Source organism: Coturnix japonica, chromosome 4 (assembly GCF_054131305.1).
Source record: "Coturnix japonica strain WE chromosome 4, WE-NBRP24, whole genome shotgun sequence".
In the NCBI taxonomy this organism is placed as follows: domain Eukaryota; kingdom Metazoa; phylum Chordata; class Aves; order Galliformes; family Phasianidae; genus Coturnix; species Coturnix japonica.
In genome coordinates this window covers 85130777-85158770 of record NC_140666.1, presented here as the reverse complement: position 1 = coordinate 85158770, position 27994 = coordinate 85130777, and the positions used below count along the sequence as shown (strand labels likewise).

Here is a 27994-nt window from a genome sequence, read left to right as displayed (position 1 = left end):
AATTTCTTACCCACTACAAGCCCTGTCGCCTGGACCGTGTTCAGATTTTTACTAAAAAATTAAAGACAAACAATACATTAAAACAACATTAAGGGTCTGACTTGCTCTTGTAGAAGCCAGGAAGTTCAGTGTTAAAGCTTCTCACTCCATCTGCACCCTTCCCCCTTTGCCTCCTGCTTTTCCACTGCCAGCCACTAACATCCCGGGGAGCACATGGATGCACTGCAACCACAAGTGCCTGGACCCCTCTCTGCCACTCCTGCTTTTTGAGGTGAGCAGGAATGTGAGGAGCACCTGGATGCAATGAGAAGCCTTAACCCTGAGGTTGGATGGGTACAAGTCAGACCTTAAGGCTTATCTAAATGTATTTAAGGAAAGTAAAGGTTATCCTGACACGCACAAGAAATGGGGGACAGCAGCCCTGGGAAGGAGTTTTCACTGGTTTCTGGGGATTCTTACAAGCGCAATGATTCAATAAGAAGGAAAACTCCCTCGACAGCATCCTTTCAAAAGGCTTTTTCCTACCAACCCTCCCTTACGCACAGCAGAAACATCAGAGTGATTTACACTTTTAACAAAACACGAACTGCTGAAAAACCTCATCTCTATCTACAGAAACAAGGGCAGAAAATGACAGGTTGGGTATTCAGCTCATTTACAACCCTGCACATGTAACATGAGACTGATCCCCCGGGGCACCTACCTTCACTTTGCATTCTTACCTAGGCTGTAACTTTACTCACAGCTGTCACTTATTTACAAGAAACACCCCAACAACGTTACCCGTCCTTTTAATAATAAACATTCCTATTAATCTGGGCAAAGAACGAGTTGTCAAAACAAACACAAATATCCCACTCTGAACACAAGCACAGAAGCTGCTGTGAATTAGGTTTGCCAACGTGCTCTAATGAAATTCCTAGAAGATCCGTACTTCAGAAACATCTCACAGCTCCTGGCAATGCACCTCATGAAGCCCAGCCTCTGTTTTGGTAGGCTTGGCATGCGTGTGCCATGACCTCAAATGGCACTTTGACTCAAGGCAGACTAAAACCAAAGCACAGCCCAGCAGATATAAGCCATAAATGCAGCACAAGTTTTAGGGTCAGTAAAACGGATGTAAGAGAAAAGAGCTTACCAGCATGGAAATACGCAACAGAACCACCGTGACTGTGCCAGAATCACACCTAACACCCTTTGTCACTGCCTGCAGCAGAAGCAGGTTGTCGCCTCCTGTGACTTGGGATGTGGGATGAAGAATCTGAACAGTTGCAGGAGATCAATATAGAACACCACCACCAGCAGCATATACAGGAGAGCGGTAGCCAGCCTTGGAAGCCACGATTACTTTGGAGTGAAATTTATTTATATTCTTTTCTCATGTATTGTTTCTAACTATATTTCTTAAGACTGAAATAATCTGCTGGAAATAATACTGAAATTAACAGGAAGAATCCCACACTGATTACCAAAGGAATAAGAACTGGACTTCAGAGTATGCACACAAAAGGAAACCAAACATAAGCTTCACTAAAGCACATGTGCAGTCTCCGCTGAAGGCTGTAGGGCACAGAGGTAAATGCTGCACGTTTTTATTTACCTAAGCTCAGTGAAAAACAAGTCACTTTCCTTCTTTTAATTTGCAAGAGACCAAGAAAAACAGAGGCGGTTTGCGGGGCTGCGCTGACCCAGAGATGTGCTCAGCACTCACACCCACTTACATCCTCTCACTAATTGCACAGACTGAAACGCACCCAGCCGCTCTCCAGAACGCTCTCAGCTCTCCCCTTATACAAAACACATCAGCCACACCACCAACACTTCTATAATTACCACCCTAGTCCACAGGCTTCCACATTCGAGCCTCACAAATGTATCACATCATTACTTCACTGCTTGTGAGAATCAGCACGCGTATCCAAGATGATTGCTACAGCACACAATGCACAGAGTACTTTAATGCCATTTATTTACCCTTTTAGGACTGCCTAAACAAAGTAATGCAGTGATTTCTGTTTAGAAAATGTCATTCCCTGTCGGTGCTGGGACAAGAGAGTCACGATTCCTCATTACCTCTCCATACTGATACAGAGAATATATACGTGCCACTCTCAGATACTTATCAGATAACCGTAAGGATAAGGGCTTCTCGTGCCTTTTCAATCAGTAGTCCCTAGGCATTTCCTATTAGTTACATGTGTACTTTAAACATCCAGGTGAGAACCACAAGCAATGCACATCACAAAACTACTCAACACATTCAGAGCACGCTACAAGACAGTGCCATCTTCACTCATATTCCTTGTTCTTATATATTTATTTAACATCAAAGGAACAGGCAGTAACAACGCGATGACTTACTGCAAAATCTTTTGTCTCTCAAGGCTCGAGCAGCAAATCCAATGACAATATTCAGCCACCGCTACATCACGTGGTAGAGGTGGGAAGCTCGGCTGTCAGCAGTTCAACATGTGGATGCAGGAGCCCCGTTTTCAAGTAACACACACATGAAAGCAAATCCCAGAGAAAGGGAAAAGAGTTTAGAGGACAACTGAAAGGTCTGTTACAAGTATTTTTAGCTTTGTTAAGTAATAAGGAAAGGAAGAAGGCGGCGGCGGTGGGGGGGGGAAATAACAGTGGTGGAGCTGCCCTAACTGAGCATGCTCACATTATTTCCAGCTTCAGAGGAATCCTGGCCGAGGCTGTGGGTTTGTTCCTTCTAACTCGGGTTTGAGGATGACTGGTAAGTAACTGACTGCCAAGATGTTACTGAATCAGCTGAAACCTCTGCAAAATTCAATGCAAGAATCAAAGAAACCAAAGGCTCGACACTTCAGCAGTCGCTCTCGCCCACAACTACTCACAGGCATCCATTTCCCATACTAACGATAACCTTCAAATACCTCTAAATATCTCCAAACCACAGAGCTGGAAGCATGAAGGCAGCCTGCACCAAGGCCACATGCAGCACACCTGGGCTGCTGTTATCTCCTTTGGGGACAGCCACCGAGGAGGAGGAATGCCACCCGCCTTTACACACACCCAAACTTCAAGTTTATAATGCAATGGAACTTATATCTCACTCCATAAACTTTATGGATCAGTGGGTGTGACTGAAAGAAAAAAAAAAGTCAGTAAACTCTTGCAGACAGGAACTGGAAAACCAATCTGCTGCAACAACTGCAGTAGGAGCAGCACCATTCACCTCCAGTAACAATACGGGTCCTGCCAAGGCTTACAGAAACAGTTTCCATGGAAGGACAGGGGCCTGGAGACTCTGTGGATAGAACACAGGATACAGAGCACAAGCCTGGAACTCACAGGAAGAGCAGGGCTGCCACGTGAGGTGACACCAGCAGCCCTCAGCACAGCTCTTCTACCCATACATTCAAATATAAAGAAGGAAACAAGCAATGCTTTAAGTAATAAACCAACAAAACACGTTCTCACAGTCACCGTTTTGCCCATGAACTGCATAAAAGCGAACAGCCACATACCATTAATTTGAAATGTAATACACTCAAGGACCTGCTCTTGATTTGCCTGTAAAATATTAAGTAGGAAGGAATAAAAAAAGGATAATAAATTCTTTCTCTCCTCCTAAAATGTTTCTCTTACAGTAAGCTGTATTATTACAGCAGCTTTGGGTTGTTTTGGTACAATTTAAAGCACCACCTGCTATACCTCATCCCCCTGCACTACCAATTCAACCCCTTTCACAGCACTAATTTCACATTATGTTTTAGAGGCGCTGCCAATCATCCATTACACAACCAAACTTCTGGGTCCAGTGTGTCACAGTGATGACTCCGTGCCTTCCTGCATCTCACACTTGGCACAGGATGCCGTCCCAGAGAAAGAAACCCAATAACCCAAGCAAAGCCAACATCAAAGGCTTCCTTTATTCTGATCCCAAACACTGAAAGCAATTTCTCTAACAGCACACCTGTACTTTGACCAAGAACGTTATTACCCAGGGCACTCCTTCATTTCCTTATCAAAGAGGATAAAGATAAGCAAGTGTGGGGCCTTGGATAACCAAATTAGTTTCACAAGGTTTAATATTTCTGAGGTCAGCACGACACACTCAAATGATACTAAAAATAACAGCCCTAAAGTGTTCTGCAGGTCGAACACAGTGCTCTCTGTTTTCCTTATGACATTTTCTCTTTAAATAAGAAGGAAAGCATATAATGCCCTGCACCCTCCTTTCAGCTGGAAATTATGATGATATTTTCATCAACAAGTGAAATAAAATATTCTGATTATCTTTTTCAAGCATGTGGAGATGGGAGGAGGGATAGGAACTGCCCCTGGGAATTACAGCTAAAGCACTCAAAAACCAGGGCTAGGCACATGTGTATCTATGTACGTACTCATACCATACACACATGAGCCCCGCACAGGGTGCTCAACCCTAACCCACAGCAAGCGAATTGAGCTTGAATAAATAGGATTTCCTAAAGAGATGTTCATTTTGAAGGTAAGCAAACAGGATGTATGAAAATGACAAGCTTGCTGAGAACGGGCCAGCAACAACAGTCCAAGTGCCAAGTAAAACAGGCAGTTTAAGGCAAAAGCTGACTTTATGTTATCATGTTACATTTAATCATAATATAATAAAAGCCATGATGTAAGAGTGTTGCTATACAGGGCTTTTCTTCAAGCAGATTTTGAGTTTCAGTTACAAAGGCTCTCATTCCAATATCACAGTTAAAGCCGTCCTGAAAAACAGTTAAACTCAGGACTCATTCCCATGGCTCGATGAGAGAAGCAAATCATTTCTTCCCACATATACCGCATACTAAAGGGCTTTGGAGAAGGTTTTTGAAGGCTTTGTTTCCACTGAACTGGTGAAAAGCCAGAAGTGTTTAAAAATGACCCATATCTGCATTTTTCATTGGGCTTTATAACATTTCTTTTCGCCTCTGCAGTTTAACCACTCTGAACTTGGAAAGGGCTCACTCACAAACATAAGAACGCCTTGGCTGCAGATAAAGGCTTCTAATTACTTTTCAGGGCACAAATCACATTCTGTCTCCCTATATCACATAAAACATTAAACAGTGCTAAAAGCATCAGTCACAAGCAAGAGTTAAAGGAATTACTGATTCTATTAAGAGTTACAAAATCTTAATGCAGAAGGGTACCCCTCCTTCATCATACAGACGAGTTCCCTTCCTACTGCGTATTTCTTGCCTCTTTTAGCGTGTTTTGGATAATGAATTTGCTGTTACCAGCCTCAGAATTGTGCAGCACCACAGCTCCTGGGAAAAGGACACTATGGGAATCATAGAATGGCCTGGGTTGAAAAAGACCACAAAGATCATCCAGTTTCAACCCCCTGTTGTGTGCAGGGTCACCAACCACCAGACCAGGTTGCCCAGAGCCACATCCAGCCTGGCCTTGAATGCCTGCAGGGATGGGGCATCCACAGCCTCCTCAGGCAACCTGCTAATGAATGACCACAGCAGCTTCCTTCTACTATCAGGACAGAAAGTGTTCTTTCACCAGAGTTATTTCTTCAGAGAGGCTACAACACCATAAACATGTGGGGTTTTTCTGAATTGCTGCTCAAGGTGAGAGAACTGATGCCCTCCTGGCTTTTTTCAGCATCTTCATCAGAACTTTACTTTCCAAGTCCAATGAATACCGCGTAATTTTGTAGCCCAGCTGCAACACATCAGCTTCTTAACAAAATATTATTTAACACATTTATTGCATTATTCCCTCCAAACCAGCCAGCGTTGTGGTAGGCACTATACGAAGCCACAGAACAAGAACGTCACGGCAGCCCAATGGTTTGCACAATGAATGGAAACAGGGCGCAGCTAATAAAAGCCCACTCGTTTTTCCCTTTAAGAACACCAACCTTTTTCTGGTTACAGTTTGACACCTGTCTGTGTTTTGATACGTGCTCCTTCACACTTGTTTTTATAGGTACTTTCCAGAAGGCTTAAATAAAATATTCAAATTAAGCTGGACTATTTGTTCCTTCTTAATGCACGTTGAATAGAATCAAACAAGAGCAGCTCAGTCTAACCAAGCAAAGTTACAAATTCTGTATGGTGTGTGAGCCAATCTGTAGCTGTTCTGGCTACTATTTATCCAGGATCACCAATGCTATCGGGCTCTTCGAGGAAAAACTAATTAAAAAGCAGTTTACAACAGGCAGGGAAATAAAACAGATCTCATCTCCAGCTATTCTGACAAGTACATTGAGATGGGAAGAGATGGCAAAAGGGTGAGACACGTTTGTTTCTTGCTCTTAAAAGACCTGTTTGTTATGAGAGAATGGGGAGGAAGAGGGTGTGAAAGCTGGGAGGAATGGTTACTGTGTGTACGAGGAGCTGCTGTCACACAGGAAGCGGCACAGCCCAACTTCTTTCACAGCTGCACTGCGGGCAGCGAGAATCTGATCCGCAAACTGCCAAAAGCACGACAAGACACCCTCATCTCTGCTCCTAAACCCCTCACCTCCAAACAACCACCCACAAATAACATGAAAGCTCACAAGAGCGTCAACAGAGGAGTTTAGTATGAACCAAACCACTGATTTTTCATTCAAGCTATTTCAATTGAGCACTTAATATGAAAACATGGGCTTTATAGGTGCAGTGTTCTGTTTCCTGATTGTTTAGTTTTAAAAACCTGTTGAAATTAAGAAAAAGAAATGGGCAACTGTGTAAGACCATGAAACAGCACTCACAGCACAAACACTGTGAAACAGTTCCCAAAATGAAGCATTTGAAGCCTGGAATGGGATAGAAAAATATAAGCCAAAGTAAATTAATACAAATCTTATTTCTATTCCACACATCCAGTCTGTATAAAGCTCTCCAAACAACGCTCTGAACTATTAGAAATTCAAATGAGATTTGATCTTAAGGAACTTGAAAGCAACTACGTTGAGAGCAAACAATCTGCACCTGCTTATAATACGTCTTCAATCAGTTATTTGGTTACCTACACTTAAAATAGCCCGTGCTTTAACAGTTTCACATTTCTAGAGATGCAACACGCACTGATAGTCCGGCTATTCTTCCTTAGGGAGAGGTATTTCCACACTGAGGTATTCGGAAACTCATTAGCCAAAGTCACAGAGTAATGGTTGAAATACTCCTCCTTTGCTACTGATCAAAGCAAAGCTCTGCCTTCCTTCCATGAGAAATGTGGTACAACCCACCAAGAAATCAGCCATTGATAAAAGCACATTTTAACCACCTTAGAGAGAAAGAAAAATAACTTATGTTGGTCAAAGCATGCGAGTATTAGTGATGAAGAACGATGAAGAGCATAAATGGCTTCCATTCTCACATTGAAAAACAAGTACCTGCAAATTAATGTTAAAGGCAACTCGGTCTATAAAGCAGCCATGTTTCCATGCCAACTGATCACAGAAATACACATAATTCAACAAAATAAATGAAAACCTACAAAACAAGAAAATTTTAAAAAAAAAGAAAGCAGAAGTGCTGGAAATCAAGCTCCTGACCATAGCCAACTATTGTACAAGAATAGCAAGGAACGCAACAAAGGATGCAATTTAAGACATGAATGGTACACAGCTAATGGCACTTCATCATTACAATACTTGTAAAAGCTGTCATTCTCTAGTCAACAAGAAAACCAGGATACAGAACACCTCTATTAGGAAGGAGGGAACACTCGCACAATAGCAGCAATTCTCACGGAGGTTTCACAGTTGCTAGACATGAAAGCCAAGTTACTATTCAGTGCACATCTTTCATTAGGATTTTATTTTCTGTCTTCATCGAAGGTCTTGCTTTTTGTTCCCTATTCGTACCGAATCGCGCTGGGGTTCTGCAATCAGGCAGCAGAGCTGCTTGCAGAGTGAGGCAGTTTGCTGTGTTACTTGCTAAATAAATCAGGGACGTTGGGAACAAACAGACACCCACCCGCACACAAGCAGCTTGTAGAATGATGCACAAGCACCTGATGCAATTAAAAGTGTTTATGCATATGAACGACGGCTTCACAATTGATAAAGAGATGCTACCGCTTGCTGTGCTACAGCAAAGTAAGTTTGATGTTCACACAGGAAATTAAGGTATTTAGACCCCACATGTGTACTCACTCGCATGTATAGATGTGGAATAAGCGGACTTATTTTACGCAGGGAGGCTGCGATATGTGAAATAGAAAAGAATGCTACATGTCTAAATATAACCCGTTCCAAGATACTGACGCTTACAGCCAATAAAACCAGCAGTTCAAGTAGTTGCTCTTTACAGTGCAGAGAAATAAATAACCTCCAACTGAAAGGTCCATAAAACCCATGTTCTAAGTGAACACAAACTGAAGACACAGTAGATTTCTGTTTCTTAATACGTTTTCATTGTAATCAAGTAAGCAACAGTGCTTTTCTTCCTGAAAGCATGTTAAATAGTATCACAGGTTTAGAAGCGATGAAAAATTACAGTCACGGAAATGGAATTTGGAAACCCCACCACCAGCACATCTCAGAGCATTTGCATTTCACTGTGCTGCTGCTCTTTGCGTGAGAACGGAACGTTACCAGCGCCTACACTGATCCCACTGACTTCATCCTGATGTGAATGCACACATGATGTGTCAGCAGGCCTACGCTCTGCTTGGAAAAATGCAGTTTACATACGCTGGAATCTAGGTTCACTTACTAGCTACAATGCATGTAAGGACCTCAGCAACACTGGGGAACGAAGGGGGATAATGACATGGCTGTGCCTGAATCCATCCATACGGTGTGAAAGATCAAATCTCCCCAATGACCTTCCTTTGCCAATTCAGATGGCAGTAAAAATGGAATTTTTAGAAGTGAAAGCTGCTCCCCACCCTTCTGACCAAGTGAATAGTGAAAAGCCACATGTCCTCCTATAAAGATATCACTGCTAAAGGTGAAAAGACACTCTGGTGGGAGAGCACTAACCCAAAAAGTCACTAAGATGATTTTCAGTAAGAACAATGTTTATACAACAGCCCAAGAAACCACTGACTAAATATAAAGCACCTCTGAAAATCTATAGGTTTCTGACTAAACTACTGAAGCTCAAGAATGAACATTCACCTGGTTAGAAAGGTCAGTGGTACGCATGGCTCTTCATGCAGAAAACCATGACTTTGAGGCAGTACACACTGCATCCCTCCCAGAGAATCAGGAGTCAAAGAACTGACGGTGACACGTTGCTCAGGGCAGACAACTGCACACCACCACCCTACTGCTGGGATTCAGAAGGAGCAAAACCATCAACAAATCAACAACTGTGAGAACAAACAGCGACGCTTCCACCTTCAGCAAGAGCTGCCGCCCAGCCTTGGACAGCAGCAGCCTGTTTATCCAAAGGAACGGAAGAATGCTGCCCTCAACTTGTCCATTATCCCACAGCAAAGGTATTGTGGGAATGTTAACTTTCACCTGGCTGACATCCAGATGCCGGCAGGAAGAAAAAAAAACACAACACCCTTTTCAAATTTTAGCCAACTGAAGAATACTCTGCATTTTTCACATTTTCCAATCATTCCAAGCTATGTATAAACACAGGCATTGAACGAGATCCATAGAAAATGGATGTAATGACACGGTCGGCTGCACTGAGAAAGAATGAATCAAGGGGTCTCTGGTCCAAAGCAAACAGGCAGTGTCGTGTTTCAGCAGCCACGACAGCGGTTCAAAAAGCCCAGCACATTTCTAGAATAGCAGAAACGTCCCCTCTGTCTGTAACAGCTCCAACTGGACAGAGAGGATAGGAATTAAGGAGCTGCAATGTGGTGTGATGCTGCAGACCTGTCACTGTGTGATGAAGATGCCGTTTGAAGCCAGCATTCTGCCACACAATTAATGAGAGCAAATTCATCTCACTTAGACACGTAACGTCTGAACAGGCCCCAGCACAGCAACTGCAGCACAGCAACTGTGCAGACTGGGGAAGACCCCAAAAGACAACTTGCAAAAATCCCCTCTCTGTGTTAAACAGCAGGCGTTTCTCTTGCTCTTTTCCATCTGGCACTTCAAGGAGCTGTCTTTACTTAACAGTCATCATGAAGTTTTTAATAGTCACACAACGTGCAAACTCAAACCGAAAGAAATTATCCCGCAGCACTTCTCTTCCAAAGATCAGCTGTTAAGCACAAGCAGCTCACAGCCCTGCCTGCTCTCCAAACCTCTGCAGCTCAGTGGGAGGAGGAGCTCGGCAGCATTCAGTGCGGTGTGTGGGGCCGCAGCACCCACCAGTATCTTGGTTGTTTGTTTGCATGCGTGTTCTGTCAAATTAATTGATGAAATAAAGCTTCCCAATCCAAATACACAAGAGGAAGAGCTTTAGTATGGAAAGCATATTTTTTATTTGACAAAAAACACACCCTTCAATCACATCAGAATATTTGGGACAGCTGAGTCCAGTCAAGCTCTGGGCTGTCCACTCCTCAGTGCATGTTCTCATGTTAGTCATTAACTTCTTAATAAACAGGATCATGGAATGGCCTGGGTTGAAAAGGACCACAATCATCATCCAGTTCCAACCCCCTGCTGTGTGCAGGGTCACCAACCACCAGACCAGGCTGCCCAGAGCCACATCCAGCCTGGCCTTCAATGCCTGCAGGGATGGGGCATCCACAGCCTCCTTGGGCAACCTGTTCCAGTGCGTCACCGCCCTCTGGGTGAAAAACATCCTCCTAGTATCCTGAGACAGGGGAGGTTTAGGCTGTTTAAAACCATTGCCCTCATCCTATCACTATCCAACAGTCATAAATAGGAGTTTCAAGTTCCTCATACAGAAGCACAAATCCCACACGGAACATCCCATTAGAACACCAAAGCACACGCACACACAACAACACAGATGCCCAATATGCAGCAACGGCAGAGCATCACATTCAAGTTCAGTTTCTCCAGTTCCTAAATCCCTTAATGCAAATACGAAACAAGCAGTTTACACTTAAACAAGAGTTCAAACAGCACCGTGCCAGCTTAACGAACCTGACTGAGAACTGTACTTCATTAAATGGGAGCAGTTTCCCAGGTATCACAAAGCGTGTTCACAGACTGCTGCTTTCACTATGCATTTCTGTGATCAAAGAAATCTAAGGTATGACAGAGGAGCCTATTTACTATTTATAAAAATAATCCATTTAACGCTCATTTTGAATTAGTCTTCTAAAATGAAAACTAATCTTCACTAATTCTCTTTGACAGTCTGAGAGCTACACAATTCTCGAGGTCCTTTTCTTTCACAGAATCACAGAATGACCCGGGTTGGAAGGGACCTCAAGGATCATGTAGTTCCAACCCCCCTGCCTGGCAGGGCCACCAAACATACACCTTTACTAGATCAGGTTGCCCAGGGCCCCATCCAACCTGGTCTTGAACACCTCCAAGGACGGGGCATCCACAACCTCCCTGGGCAGCCTGTTCCAAGGCCTAACCACTCTTCTAGTAAAGAACTTCCCCCTAACATCCAACCTAAATCTTCTCTCTTTTAACTTAAAACCATTTCCCCGTGTCCTGCTATTGTCAGCCCTTTCCAAGAGTTTACTCCCCTCCTGGGAGTAAGTTCCCTTCAGGTATTGAAAGGCTGCAATGAGGTCACCCCGCAACCTTCTCTTCTCCAGGCTGAACAAGCAAGTCTTTCTTTTAACCTGCACAAACCAACAACTGGAACTGCACGAACTACAGTTTGAAAACTCCTTTTCTATATGATAGCATCCTTCACAGAGCCAAGAGTAAACTTCATTGTCTATCTCTCGTTTGACCTTTGTAAGAATAAGAAAATACTTCCCTCTTAGAACAGAAGCCTTGATTTTGTCAGTGTATTTTTTGATGAAGCTGCAGAGTTCAAGAAAAAATACATCCAAAAACCCAACAAGCTTAAGATCAAGTCCTCACTGAAGGCAGAAGCAATAGTATAAAAGCAAAGGCAAAACAGAATAGCAGAACTCACATATTTTAGGTTCTAAAACACCGCCTCAATGTAATAACCCCTTAGTCACAGCTCTAGGAAAGTGAGATTCGTGACTTCGGAGAGTTCTCATCATCTTAATTCTCATAATCTTCATTCTCCCATCTAACAGACAGAACTCGTTCCTCAATTGCAGGTACTGAGCCATAGCAACCCAAGGACAGAATTCTAGCACCAGGGTCATGCTACAGTAACACTGGCTTAGCACACAGGTTACAACTCGGAGCCCCTCTATTTGTAAACTCATTCCAGTCCCCTTAAATATCAATTGGAAGGGGAATGACTCAACATCCTGCAGAATCAGGAATCAAAATCTGTGAGGAAAAGTTGTGCCTGCAGCAGAATGTTCTCCAAATTCCTACTTAAAATCCCTTTTTATCGCTCGCTCTCGCTGCTGAATGCATAATGCCAGATTTGAATTTTAGATGGCTGCAGGGTGGTCATGAGATAAATACCGAGCGCATTCGTCTGCCTCTGTATTTACAGTAAGGAAAGTCAGCTGGATTCAAGGACTCAAAACATGAAACCTTTTGAACGTGTGGTAAGAGAAAACCCTGAACACAGGGCTGCCAAATCCAAACAACACACACAACTGTACCCGAAAGGCAACACATTGTGAAACCCTTTCAAAACCATACAATACTATGGGAATTAAGTAAACTTCAAACTCCCCTGCAATGCCCTCGTCATAGCTAATTTGTGATTTCCTGTACTCGCAGTACTAACAGCACAATGGAGCCTCTATTGTGAGCCTCCTCCCACAAGCCTTTAAAAAAAAAAAAATGCAAGACATTCTTTTTATCTAGACTGGCATGGCTAAATACATCCAGCTCCCTGCAGATAAAAGGTTGGTTTTTTTAGATGCTGCTTTTTCTCCCAGGGGAAAAAAAAGAAAAGAATCAACAATCTGATGTGTATTTGTGATGACTGCAGGGATCAGAGGAGCGGAGCTTTGGCAGCTGCACTGCTGACCAGCAGCCTCACGTAGGGCAGATGCAGGAAGCTGCTGTAGTTGGAGGGGAAGGAGAAAAGGTTCCTCAGAGAATCACAGAATGACCCGGGTTGGAAGGGACCTCAAGGATCATTTAGTTCCAACCCCCCTGCCTGGCAGGGCCACCAAACATACACCTTTACTAGATCAGGTTGCCCAGGGCCCCGTCTAACCTGGTCTTGAACACCTCCAAGGACGGGGCATCCACAACCTCCCTGGGCAGCCTGTTCCAGGGCCTAACCACTCTCCTAGTGAAGAACTTCCCCCTAACATCCAACCTAAATCTTCCCTCTTTTAACTTAAAACCATTTCCCCGTGTCCTGCTATTGTCAGGCCTTTCCAAGAGTTTACTCCCCTCCTGGGAGTAAGTTCCCTTCAGGTATTGAAAGGCTGCAATGAGGTCACCCCGCAACCTTCTCTTCTCCAGGCTGAACAAACCCAACTCCCTCAGCCTGTCCTCATAGGGGAGGTGCTCCAGCCCCCTGATCATCTTCCTGTCCCTCCTCTGGACCCTTTCCAAAATCTCCATGTCTTTTTTGTACTGAGGGCTCCACACCTGGACACAGTACAACAGATGGGGCCTCACAAGAGCAGAGTAGAGAGGGACAATCACCTCCCTATCCCTGCTGACCACCCCTCTCCTGATGGAGCCCAGGATCCCATTTGCTTTCCGTGCTGCCAGCCACCGTTCTAACAGGTGTCAGCAATCTCATCAGGGCTGAAAAACAAAAACTCACATAAGTCTGGCAGACCCAATGAATGAAGTGACCACAGCACTAGATACAAATGAGGGTGAAGGCAGCAAGTCCTGTAGGTGCAAATAATCGAGTATATTGAGGTACTGGAAATAGGTACTGCATTTTTTTTCATCTTAAAGCATCCCGAAATCTAATGCAAACTAACTAAAAATACATTCCACACCATAATCCTGTGGCTGAAAGGTTGGCACAAGGTATTTCCAAAAGGATTTCCATTAGTAGAGAATATAGTGAGGATGTAAAAATCAAACATAAAATGCTGCACAGTGGGTTTGGTCAGCATCCTCAGGACCTTCCTTACAGCACATTAAGAGAAAGACGTCGTTTGCCAGCTGCATCCAGCATGGGAACCCACACACAGCACGACTACTGAGCATCACTTCTCTCAGTAATGCTGATTATATGAACGGGAAAATCAACACGAGCAACGCCTTGATACACATTAATACTACTCAGTGGAGCAGCAGACACACATTAAGCTGGTTGGTAGACCACAAATGTGAAAACGCTCATTATCTGGTCGAAAATAAACAGCTTAACATATCTACTACAACACATTAAAGAGAAAAAAAAATATTTAAATACCAGTTTAAGAGGCTGGAGACTGGCTTGTGGTTATCTCTGCTAAACACTTCAGTCCTGCATGACTCTGCAAAGGCTGAAGCTACAAACTCAGCAAGAGCCAACCAAGCTGCAGCCATCTGATGAAATCGGACACATTCAGGAATTCTGACACAATTTTCCACACCACTGTCTGCTAAGCCAGGCATTTTCTTTACAGGACTGAGGATGCCCAGTTGCAAATGCACAAGAGGCAGCGGTAATTTGGGGCAGTCTGGCTTTAAGTAAGGATTTGAGTTTAAAAATTCAGGTTAGGGTAAAATTCCCATAGAATCCAATAGGAACTCCGTGGTTGTAGACTAAAGGTAGCGGGATCTGCAGAACAGAGAAGCCCCAGCCAGATGTCAGCCCTGCGGCACTGCCTGACTGTGCAGATGACTAACAGCTGATGGGATGGTGCACCCCTGCAGCCTCCTGTGGTCAGCACAGCAGGACTGGAAGCAGGCACCTCTATACAGCTCCCTTCTGCCTGCTTCTGACTAAGCCAGGAGCTGTAGGGCCAGCCTGCAGAGGGAGAAAAGGCAGAAATACCCTGCAGTGCTGCTTCTTGCCTGGCTTTCTTCTGACTCCCTCACACACAGTGGCTGGGTGTGATGCAGGATAGCATTATTCCTCTTGCTTGGCCACGTACAGGCTCTCCTGCATAAGGAAGGAATACAGGTCAATGGGAATGCGGCAGGGAGAGCCTCAGAAGGTTAGATCTGTTGCTGCCATCAAAGAGCAGTCACAGGCTAATTGATAATGATGATGTCTTGGAGGACAAGGAGAGAGGGACAACCACTCATGGCAGAAGGAACAGTCAGTCTGGCTTCCTAAGGCTCCAACATGAGCAGAACAGAAAGCAGAACTGCTCTCTTGCTGCCCCCAGAACTCACCTGTCCTAAGTCACTACACTCTTCACCTACAGTGAGTTGGTTCTGATGGCCCAAAGTGGATGAGATGGGGCCCTGCACCCTTCTTGCATAGTATCAGACATGCAGAGCACTGGGCTGTGGCATCCCAGCCGCTGACATTTCTCACTTTGGAAGGTCACGTGCCAATGGAGCATGGAAGATGGTAAAAGCTGCGCTTGAAACAATTCTGCCCCATTGGAAAGAGTGAGGATGAATGGCTGAGATCCCGCCAGGTCCCCCCACAGCCAACATCATGGGGTACACCGTGTACAACAGTGCACAATACAGCCTATGAGCAAATACTGGGACTGTTCAGGAAGGCAGCACAGCGTACATCCAGCAGGAAGAAAACAGATTGTTCACAAGGATTTGGAACTGTGGCTCGGGTCACAAGCGAGAGATGTTTTCCTGCTTCCTTCCTTGCCATGAGGTGGGATCAGAGCCCTCCTGAAGAGACTGAGAGCAGGGCAGCTCTGAATTTGGGCACACACAGAGTCAGAAAGCATGAACAGCTTCTATTCCAGACTTACATAACTCAGCTGGTGGTGACACAACTCGCTGAAAGTGATTTGGGCACAGATAAGGGACATCCACTGACCTGTAAACACAACTACTAAGATATGCCTTAAAGTACCTAACATAAAGCAGAATTACATAATCACATTACCTCCTGTTTCAATACCAAACGCTTTCACATGTGACAGAAATAAAAGCTTTCTGTCATGAAAAAAACCCCAAACCCTCAAATTGATGAGCTCTGACTGCAGCCCCACACTTGTTTTTTGTGCTTTCTTCAGCAAATCCCACCTGGCTGAGTAGACTGGCAGGTGCACTGCAAGGAAGCCCCTCCATAGCCCCCTGAAAAAGGCAAGAACAGAAGATCAAAATCCAGAGATCAGCTGCAAGCATCCAAGCTATACACCAATGTGATTTCTCTCTACATGGAATTCAATCTTAACTTGAGGGTTTTCTGCAGGCTGCAGCTACGAGTGGCACAAATCAGACAAGTCCTGGCACTGCCTCGGACTCCTGGAGGAACCAGACACAGTCTCTGGTCCGGCTGATCCCTGGGGAAGATGGGCTGAGTACTGTATGCTGGGACAGATCTGATCCCAATCACAGCTCGGGGATCCCAGCACCTCCCAGGACTGGATGCTCCCAGAGAGATGCAGGGCAACAGGAAACATTCGTTTTAGATTTGGCTGTATTGAATGTTTGCAATCTTCTCTCGATCACGCAGCTCAAATGAATCATCACCTCTGCTGTTAGAGCAGCTGGGAAGAAAGACGTAAAAGCACAGCTGGGAACTCCCGCCTTCCTAAAGTGTAAATCCCCTTCTGTGCTGCCTGTGTGCGGCAGAGGGACAGAGGTTGAAGGGCCACGTAATACAACTTTTGTCCTCACCTTAAAACTTCAGGACATGGATTAAGTGTGCAACTCCACCTCCCCTCCCTCACTATGGGGCCAGAAGGTTAGGGAGCCTCAGCCGAGGCTGCTACACTGCGATTTGAGAGCTCGACACATGCTGCACAGTATCACCTCATCAATGCTCCCAGCTGGCCTGGGAGGCAAAAACCTAAACATGACTCTTAAAGGCAGGTTACCACACATGCAGCTGCTCTGCCTGGGTGCATCACAAGGAACAGCTATGACAAATTCATCGTGGGTACTGAGAGACAATGTGGCCATGAGCAATTGTAGTCCAAAGTATTTGCATGGCTTTGAGTAAGAGCTGGATTTCACATAAGTGTTTCACATTTACTTGCTAAGAAGGCAATTCTTTTCATTCTTAGTCCATTGAGGTCAATGTCAGTTCTGTCCCCAAAAAGGATCCCCCTGTGAAGGCACTGTGTTTGGTAGAGGCCTCTAATTGCTAAGGAGGGACAGACTTGATGCCTCAGAACACTGGCAAACATCCCACTGGATCTGTGTGATGACGCTTCCAGCCCAGCCCTCATCTCCGGGATCACACCTCCAGCTGAGCATTGCAATGAAACTCCAACTCCTAGAATAGGGAGATCAGCAAATTGAAGCCCCATGCATTTTTAACCAAGAGCAGATGCCATTTATCTCTATGATACAGAAGGACGAGTCGAGAACTAACCGAGCTGACAAACGTAAGGACACTCGTAATTTGTTTTGTCACGCTATCAGGAGCTCCACGCGATGATAAAGCATCACACGGCCGCAATATTTACGATGACGAGCTCCATACAAGCAGTGCATTGTGTGCTCAATGGCTGCATGCTCCAGCTCCTCCGTGACCACGTCTGACAACGCCGAGCTGAAAACGTTCACAAAGCTGATTGTAGCGGTTTCATTTCCAAACAGTGCTTCCATTGACTCAACTCCTCTGCTGAGCGTGACTAAAGCAATTCTTGGGGCTGTTCCTCTATTTGCCAATTCAGTCATTAGATAACGCACCGCTTGACGGAGAAACATCGAATCGACAGTATTTTGGGAAGGGAAGGGCTGCTGTTTACATTAGGATAGAAACTGCACCACTCGCATTGCACCAATCGGTGCCACCAAACAAAACACAAACACCATCCACCTCCCCAGGATTATTCGGCGTTAACAATGACCCAAACAAGCTCAACTCCCCAATATCTCCCTTCTATTTGCTTATATGTTTTACATCATAAATCCCAAATTCTCAGCCCAAACACCTGCGGGGGGGTGGGGGGCAGGCTGAGGGTTGCCCATTTTGTTCTGAAATACAGCAGCAAACTGCAGCTGGACCAAGTATTCTGTCACCACAGCTTAACGTGTTAACACACCAAATTGGTTATTAGCCAGCGAACACCACAGAACTCAAACACTGAAACCCAGCTGTCTTTGAGGGGTGGGGTGGGGGTCAATAAAGAGCAGCATTAAGAAACAGAGTGAAGTTAGCGCTTTGGGTTGCTATTTCACATGCCTGCTACAACAACACACAGCTAAAAATAGATAAAACAGATAAGAATACAGAACAAAGAGATGCACTGGACAATTATCTTCCTGCCAGCACGGTCTATTGAATAACGAGCTTCTTAACCCTTTTTACTTACCAAGAACACGGGTTTTAAAGTGATGATGAAGGAGCTTTTGACTCGGAACAGAAATTATTTCCAAACTATTTGTATTTGTCTTCGTGTTTTCTCGTTCCCAACCCGTAGGGACACACAATGGGGAGATTTAAGGTATTTTAATAGGGCATCAGGCTCTTTGCCATGGGGCCGGGATGCAAAATGAGCCCGTTCCCACCCCAGTAAGGCCTCGGAGATAGAATGGATGCGTTCAAAACACGCACTCGCATCAAATCCCACAAATATCAGAGCTCGTTTTAATTCCGTGGGCAAAAAGTACCCACTGGGCGCAGCTTATTAGGCCTCATTATATCCAGCGAGGCCGGGGATGGGGGTGGGCGATTATCTCGGGCCTCTCCACCGCAGCCCCAAAGCAAACACCGCTCACGATAAGGACAGCGGGGATGAAAACGTTCGATCGTTTCATTCCGGCTACAACAGGTGAAGCGGCTCCGGAGTTCGGCGTTTTAACAGGGAAACAAAAGCAGAGCAGCGGAGCGGGCTGTAAACAACCCGGCCTCGCCATCAAAGCGGCGGTGTTTATAAACAGCCCCGACGTTGTGTGAGCTGTGAGCTGCAATTTCCACCCCCCAAAGAAGCGAAGCCCGGGGCGGACCCGGAGCAGCTCGGCCCGATGTGGGGGGGGGGGGGGGTGTCGGTCGGAGGAGCCGTGCTCACATCGTGCACTTTCGGCCGCTTCCAAACTTCCTGCCCCCAACCCCCCCCCCCCACACACACACATTCATTTCGATCTCGGTGCAAGTTACGAGCCGCTCAACCTCCTCGCCTTCAAACCGTATATCGGTAATTGGAACAGATTGAAGCCCGGCGTGTTGTGTATTTATCCCCTTCCCCTCCCGCACAAAGCCCGCGGGCCCCTCGCACCCCCCCAGCCCCGCCGCGAGCCGGTTACCTAGCGGCAAGCCCTTGTTCAGCAAGTGCGAGCTTCCCATTGAAGCGTCGGGGCCGCGGGGAGGGCTCCGGGCTGGGCTCGGCCGCTCCGCAACGGCCGCGCTGCCGGGGGAAGCGGGCGCCGCCGCGGCATATGGCGGCCGCTCCGTGGGCGCCCCTGAACTGAGGCGCCTCGAAGCGCGGCCGCGCGCATGCCCTCCCCGTGCGCGTCCCCGCGCAGACCGCCGTCACGCGCACGCGCACTGCCGCCCGCCCGGATACAGCGCTGCGGGCGGGGCTGACGAGTATTGATCTCGTGGTGTCAGGAGGGGAGGAGGGGATGGAAGAGAGCGGGGCGGGAGGTGAGGGGAAATGGTTTTAAGTTAAAAGAGGGAAGATTTAGGTTGGATGTTAGGGGGAAGTTCTTCACTAGGAGAGTGGTTAGGCCCTGGAACAGGCTGCCCAGGGAGGTTGTGGATGCCCCGTCCTTGGAGGTGTTCAAGACCAGGTTGGACGGGGCCCTGGGCAACCTGATCTAGTAAAGGTGTATGTTTGGTGGCCCTGCCAGGCAGGGGTGTTGGAACTACATGATCCTTGAGGTCCCTTCCAACCTGGGTCATTCTGTGATTCTGTGATTTAAGACTCAACGCTTCGGCATTGAATCACTGTGCTCAACCTTCACGCTGGCCATGACCCCAAGAGATTCTCACGTTATCTTGTTCTGTGCTTTTTCCCCTTCGTAAATACTTCAAGCCCCCAGGTTGCTGCCCAGCCTGCAGCCCCGCTCCCCTCATTCCCCCAGCCCGGGCCTGAAGGGCCGCCCCACCATCGTGCCCTTTATTCACAAAAAAACCCAGTAAATTAGGAGAAATATGGCACGGCACACGGCTGTAAGTGCCCACACAGCGCTGATGGAAGAAAGAAACCCATCTCACTGCCCTCCTGTCCCCGAGGAATAACGCCTTTAGCACCGACTAGAAGCAATGCAGACATACAGCAGAATTGAGCTGTGGATCACGGCATGAGCTGGGATCCAGCACCTCACCGACAAGCACAGGACGTACACACCGGAGCCTCTGAGCTCCCACAGAACTTCAAACCAAGGGGATATTTGTGTTTATTTCAAGGGCACTCTCTCAATACAAGGCGATGTTTTTTCCCCTTCTCCTGTCACCTCACAGGGCTCCCCCAAGAGCCGCCTAAAACGGCGGCGGCGGCGGACGCCAAACAAAGGCTCGGCTGCGCCCCGCTGCTGCCTCAGCTGACGGCGGCCCCTCCCCGCCCCGCCCGGCGCGGTGTCATGGCGGCGGAGCGGCGAGCTCGTCTCTTCAGAGCCGGGTTTGGCTTCTCTAATTCGCTCTATGATGGCGGAACGGCGCTTCTGCTGTGCTGCCACAGCCGAGTCAAGGGTGGGCAGCCGAGGGGGAAGCGCTGCGGCCGAGTCAAGTGTGGGTTGAGCCTGTGAGGGGTTCAGGCCTCAGCGCCCCTCAGCTGCTGACTGAGTTTCTCCACAGGAAGCACCTCCCGCGGCTGCTTTTGCTCTGAGGCAGCGCCCGGCCGAGCGCCTCGTGTGTAAAGAAAACACGTTTTATTCAGTCGCTTTGAAGTGGTGAAACCGCTTTATTGACGTCTGAGATGTTAGTCAATAGGAAAGAGAATAGGAAATAGCACCTATCGAGCCCTCGGAAAATACGGATGTGGAAGTACGGAGCGAACAGCATTAGGCTGAGAGCTGGAATCAGAGCTCAGTTCCATTAATACACAGCAGCAGGCAGGGACCCCTCCTCAGAGGGGACGTGCTCAGCGCTGAAGGCGGAGGGAGTGTGGCACCAAATATTGTGACAGGGGGAGTGCTCCGAGTGAGGACACGTTGGCATGGGGAACAGATGGAGTATTCAGTAACAGGAGGTTATTAATACTGCAGCTTGGGATTCTCTATGCTGCTTCATGAAGGGACTCATATGCTTGCTCTTTTTCTTTCCTGACTGCACGCAGACCTAAACACACGCTGTGTAGGTAATACCGTGCTTATTTCCCTCCCTACGTGCACATCATAGATCCTGTGTTTCCTGGGAGGACGCAGAGGGCTGGATCCTCACAAAGTGGCCAACTTCGTTCCTTTCAATAGCAGTACGCTGATCTGCACCTGCTGGAGCAGAGGGTTATCTGACCCCGGCTGGGAGCCCTGAGGTCTCTCCTGCTCACAGACAGCTGCTGAGGGCACCTGCTCCCAAGGATACACTATGGAGGCTCAGGGTAGAAAAGAAAATAACTGAGGAGTGGCTGTCCTTAAGAACACAATTCGATGCTGTTTCTGACTGAGAAAACGAAGCTTGCTTTCACCCTTCTCCCCTCCATGGCTCCCAGTTGCAGACTGGGTCTGAGAAAATACAACGGCAGTGCAGCTGACTGCAGTGATGCCTTCAGCCACCCCCACCCATTCTGTTTCCTATGTTTTCAGGCTCACTCTGGGTCATAAAACAGTCAGTTGTCTTCACATCCTTCAGTCTGTGATTTGCACAGCTACAATATAAGTAAATCTTCCGCGAAACGTAACAAAATTCCCATCCCCTTATCACATTTGGGCTGTTGCTGTGGCTTTTAACAGCAGCGTTACACAGCTGAGAGGCCTCTGTGCTTTGCAGCAAGAATTACGGCGTTTTTCAAAGCCCCCAAACTGTTTCTTGGCTTCTTAAGAGTCAGCTGGAAGAACACATGTGCTAAAGAGGAAATACATTGTTTTAAGTGTATCTGTTAACGGCCATATGTAAAATTTAAGTGCAAGTTTTATTCCCCTCAGAATCTCCAGCCATAAAGGCGTGACCTTGGGCTTTCACAAATTAGATCCATTAGGGTCTGGTATCTTTAGCAGATGTGACTTTGAAGATAGTGAAAGAGGAAGTTTTACTGTTGGACTATCTAAGCATGAGCCAAGACATTGCCGCATGCTTTCTAAAGCGAATAATGAGATTTGACAGTGTTCTTACATCCAGATACTGAGACTGTGTACTTACAGATGTTCCTTAGCTTGCCATAGTTATGTGTGCTTTCACTTCATTATCAAACATGCATCATTCATGTGAATGCTCATTGTAACAGTTCCTAAGACCATCGTTCAAAAACCTGTGCGTACTTATAATCAAAATGTAAGATTATGTCACCAAGGAAGATCTCTTTGTCAATAGTAAATCTTGCAGATCATATTAGGAGCCCCTGAAAGGGATTTGTTTGTGTCAGAGGAAAAGAATGGCTGAATAAAGCAGCCTCAACATTTCAACTTTATCCTAAAAGTACATCTTTAAAATGCGTCCTCAAAGTAAGTCAAAGCAATCTATTTAAAATCTGGAAAGAAGGCTTTGTTTGGATAGAAACGCTTCCTTAATTCTCTCGCTGAGATCCGGGAAAGCATTTGCTAATAAATCACACCTGTACAGATCAGACTACTTTCACTTTGCAACTGCACGGCAATTGCGCATTATAATTAGAGCTGACTTTTTCTTTAATGCACTTCCTCTGTGTGAAACTCCCCTCTGTCAGAAGTTACTACTTTCTGCTTGGTGTGAAAGAGAAAGGCCGTTCCGGAGAAACATTTTCAGCAGGTTCTGAAGGGGAAATGGAAAAAAAAAAAAGAAGAACTGACAAAAGAGAGACATTTAATCTTTAAGAAATGGTGCTCATCACAAGCATGAAATAAAATAGAGGACCTTCATCTGCTGCAGAAAAGAAGGTTTACCAAAGGATCAAAGTAGCAGATTAAAGTTCCACTTAATGAACAAGAAGTTCAGCTGTGTCAGACATTCAAAGCCAGTTCTGAAATGCCGATTGCGCAGCGCTCCCCTCTCAGAACGTAATGGCTGTGCCAGCTCAATCCTGGAAATAACAGCCATACAAAAGTGAAAAACCTTGCAGTGTGCTGAGCGAAAGGAGGAATAAATTCCCTTCAAACCAGGGAACACAAAAAACCTCTCTCCTCTGATGTTATCTGTATTGAGTGACTGTGGGATTTGCTTCCTGATCTCACCCTCTTCATATAAGTGCTAAAAACACAAGAACCGGGGTAGAATTAAATCCTCTGCATTTTCTGGTTATCGTGAAATGAGAGCTATCATTTTCCACCAAGTCAAGAGGAGTTAACAGACCATTTCCAGGAAGGTCTGCGTTCTGGCTGAAGAGAAAAAGAAGATCGAGATGAACGGCAGAAGAAACCTATCGAGAACCATTAGTGGATGTCAGCCATTGTCCATCTGTTCACAGTGGAATCTGTCCAGACCTGAAGGAACAACTGCAACCTGCCCCATATGGCTCGCTCCCTTCTGCGCTGGCAGGGCTGCTTTGGGGATTTGACATTGTTCGAGGTAAAGGAGAAGCAGCACAATCTGTGCTCCCAGGAACGAACAGCCAATTAACATGACAGAAGAAACAGTGCTTGTAACCCACCGGGAGATTTACTCCTTCTCACCTGCCTGAAATGTTGGAGCTTGTTCAACCTGTGTAAGTTGCAGAGGTCCTATGCTGAGTCTCCTTATTTCAGTGAAATCCTTACAAATGAGTTACTAACACAATTCTGCAGGCAGCGGGGATCCCTCCAAGCAGCCCCTCAACCACCAACGCAGCTGCCTGCAAAAGGTGTTCAAAATAGCGCTTGGACAGGATACATTTCACTGAACGTTCAATTATGGTTCCAGTACAACTTACTTCCACCGTAATGAACTAGAATAACAACATTCTGCACTTACTTCTACATAACTGGATTGTGGCGAGCTACAGCTGAGTGGTAATTTGCTTCTCAAGTCTTACATCAGGAAGCAAGGTAATATTTTCTGTGTGACAAAGGGCAGTAGGTTCAGGGCCATTCAGAGTAGCTATGACATGCAAGTTTCTCTTTAAAACTGTACTATTAAATTGTGCTATCCTCTTTAAAGCTGCTCTGTACCACCTTCGGTGGTGCTAGATTCAGCACACAAAGACACAGCAAGTGAAGTGACGGACGTATCCAAGCCAACTGCATGGATAAAAAACCTGCAAGTCTGTAATACATTTGATAACCTGTTGGATGGGACTAATTTTGCAGGTAATATGGAGAATAATTAGCTGTCCAGTAGCCCAAGCACAGCCAGCAGATGTCCCGAGTGAACTTCTCACTGTGGTACATCCTCAGCAATACACAAGCTGACTGAAGGGCATGGTGACGCCATTTCCAGAAGGAAGCAGAGAGTTGCTCAGGCTGGAGGCTCTATCTCTGTGCTGCTCAGGCTCTGAAACCACGAGCAGCTTAGATTTGCCAGCATTACTTCAAACCTGAGGCAATTTTCTGCTCAGAAGTGGGATTTACTATTTTGAGCCTGGCACAAGGCTAAAAGCAGCCGTAGGTGGCACCTTTAAAAGTGCTGTACATACAGACCAATTTGGACTGGCAGTAAGCTAGCGCTCTGTGCTCTAATCTAATTTGCACTGTGCTGTGCTCTACCTTTTTCTTGGTTCCCTTATAACACACTTTAGATCTTGCTTTTGTCAAAGCTACTCAATAAGTAGCTGGGGAAAAAAAGCTATGGTTGGATCAGAGATTATTTCAGAATTGTCAGGCAATTATATTCACGCTCACAAACTGTTCATTCATTAAGTGGTGTAGAAAATATCATACCGTCGTGTTCAAAGCGTAGTGCGAAACTGAAGAGCCCAACAAAAATATGTACGAAAAATAGGTATGAACAACATCTCACCACATATTTGACCTTTGTCTCAAACTAACCAAGAGGACAACGCATCTGAAAAACACAGAAAGACCCTAAAGGATGCAAAAACCAAAGCAGCAATAAGTGAAAATGTCACTTCGCAGTCACGGGCTTTGAATGGGACCATGTAGGAGAATTAGAGACATTTCTGACTGTGAAGTGAACTCTCCCGCTTTGTCAAATTAACTTGGGATGATTACAAGTTATTAGTCTTAAATTTCCTCCTCTTCCAGACTGAGGCTCTCAGCTTTGTACCCAGTGAAACACTGCATTACCAGCACTCCGCTATCACCCAACTGTAAGATAAGAGAATGGCTCATTAGTGAGAAAAGTGACCTCGAGTGAGTCATCACACCCTGCCTCAAACACACATCTCCCCGCAGCGCCTTTGCTTCCACCTCCATACACAATTAAAATCTGATAACACCACAGCGTAACAGTCATCAGCAGTTGCACAGACACCTTCAGTAACTCTCGGACTGCACAGCAGCTGTAACAAGTGGCAGAGAACGCCTCCAACGCCAAAGAAAATCAGATACTTTTATATGAACGTAGCAAGATCTGCCCACATGTAACTACTGAGTAATTTAATGCGCTACAATAAGAACCGTAAGCTCTAGCAGCTTTACTTTCAACTTGTTTCAGTTTCGGTTTAAAATGAGTACATCCAAAATTTTATAATAATACTGGAAAACCCGTTCTATTAAACATGTAAAAAGAAAAACCAGTAACAGCTTCCACAAATGGCCCTTTGTACTCTAAGAAACCGGGAAAATTAGAATAGAGAGAACAGTAAGAGACAGAGAAAATCAATGCCATAGTTACAACATATGGAAGAACACACAGCCGAGGCAATCCATAACAGGGAATGGTCGATGATTTTGGAACAGTAAAAAGAAACTAGCAAGGTTTCATGAGTAAAACACACAGCCCATTGGCCACAGAAACACGTTTTATATGTGTGTGCCTCCATCAATCTAGCAACAAACTAATGCCTTTATACCTCTCCTAACACGGGTACAGTTATCTAACAAAAGCTTTATAGGCAGTTATTTGGAAGTACACCTTTTTTTCTTTTACTAACCCAAAATAAAGGTTCTTGTGCCATTTTTTTTGCACTTACCCACCCTCAATGTTTAAATCTTAACAGCTGAATAGTAAGCTGCAAGAATCCTTATCAGTGTACGAGATACATCTCCAGGCCTAAAATACATCAGTTTACGTGGTGATTTTCACAGTGATAACGTAACTTTACTTTGAAAAAGCTCCCTTTGTATTGCAGAATAATGCAAAGTTCATCATCATCTACAAACAGAAGAGACTATGCTAAAGGAAAGAGCTTTCAGTGATAGCTTTAAGAGGTAAATTTCCTACAGCAGAGGACTACACAGAACAGCATTAGCAATGTCAGCTCCAGCTAGCACACCACCTTGCTTATCTTACTCTTGGGGTATTTTTACATTTCTCTTGTCAAAACAATTGTTCAGTCCCTTAACGTATGCACTCTTTTATGAAGGAGGGCACCTAATATTCCTCTTCTGGAATGAACTATTATTTCTCGCTACACGGTCATGCCTTGTGAACTACAAGGTCACAAACAACACATTAAGCAATTAAAAAAATCAGCAACACCAATGCAATCAAAAATCCAAAATTGTTTTTTATCAGCTAATTCCAGGGACCAGCTTTGGGTACAGAAACTCAAAATCCTTCATTCATATTCTCATGTTTTATTTCGGTCCTATTCGTGTGATCAGAAGAGACGTTGATACCAGAATCAGCTTTTATTAATTTGTATTGCTTTATGCATCTGAAAGAACGCTCAGCCACAGGCCTGTGCATCGCTACGGGAAGAACAGAGTTCAGCAGACGTACATAAAATGGGAAATACTGCCATGTCTTTGCAAACAGATTGGGCTCCTAATTGAAATGATTTGATACGCCTTATGAACAGTACAAATTACGGCACAGATGCGGAAGTTACTTTAAGGAAAAATGTTCTTTAACTACTGGAGGCCAGAGACTGAGCTGTAACAATAAATAAATGTATATAGATCACGTATAAATAATTAATTAGGTTTTCCTGAAGGACCTGGAAACAAATGAGAATACTTTGTGCGTGGCTGTACTGTGCTGATCTCTAAGCAAAGTGGCTTCTGAAACCCATGACCCAGAAAGGTTAAAGTTGGTGTCGTTCCCAGAGGCTGCACCTACATGATTAACATTACAGAGGCACCCACACCAGAGAGAGCTATCGCAGGAGAGGAATGAACATAATTCATGGAGATAACAGTCTAATGAGGGGAAAAAAAACCAACCAAAAAGCCTTGTTTTGCCTTGGTTCAGTTTGAGTATTTTGAATGTTCTCCCCTTCAAGCATTATCACTGTAAATTCAACAAAAAAATGAAGTGCTGTGAGGATGTGTTGTATGCTGAGGTCTTACAATTACAACCGGAGTTGCATTCTCAGCCTCTCTGTGGATCTTTCCTGCCAAGAGATACCCAATTGTCCTAAAATCTATGGATGGTTTGAGATGTAGACAGATGTCTGTGAGGCCATAGGCTGAGGTCATCAAACTCATCTCATTTGTGACCTACGGCCTCATCTCTTGGTGGTCTTAAAAGAAAAAGGGGGGAAAAAGGGAGGCAGGAGGGAGATGGAGAGGACACCAGTGAAACTGCTTGTAAATTAACCAAGCAAACTGTTCCAGTTCATTTTTAATCTAATAAAACACTCACATTTTTGTAACATGCACATCCAACGTGACACAACACTGGGCAGAAATATATTTGCTCATCTATCATTACAGTGCAGCTACTCCTGGCAATGTTATTCCCTGAACATCTAACCAACAAAGTTTGCAAGACTTCCTATTTAAATCTCATCTCAAAGATGGTTTTATTGTACTCAATGGGTGAAAATTCTTGACATTGATTCGTATTTTACACAAATCTTTCTCAATTTCTCAGTTCTTTTAACCATCCAAGGAAAAATGTGCCGCGCCGAAGCTGACATCATTCCCATTGCTGAAAGGAAGATAGAATTGGGTTTCTCAAAGCTGGAGGCAAAACACTACAATGGTAAC

At 45.3% G+C, this 27994-nt stretch overlaps 1 protein-coding gene across 15 annotated transcripts in view; it reads right to left on the bottom strand.

The window, feature by feature from the left end:
* The window catches only part of CTBP1 (C-terminal binding protein 1), a 199058-nt gene that overhangs the window by 36138 nt on the left and 134926 nt on the right, over positions 1-27994 (bottom strand). For 2 of the 15 annotated variants that reach the window (XM_015862568.3, XM_015862569.3), the window contains exon 1: positions 19199-19361. The exons of 9 other annotated variants lie outside the window; for them this stretch is intronic. In XM_015862568.3, coding sequence (XP_015718054.1) covers positions 19199-19238 — 40 coding nt within the window. In that variant the 5' untranslated portion in view covers positions 19239-19361. Of the gene's footprint in view, positions 1-2361; positions 2602-17321; positions 17502-18267; positions 18979-19198; positions 19362-27994 lie in introns of those variants that run through there. 4 more of the 15 variants (XM_085547502.1, XM_085547504.1, XM_085547503.1 and 1 more) reach the window with 4 other exon arrangements.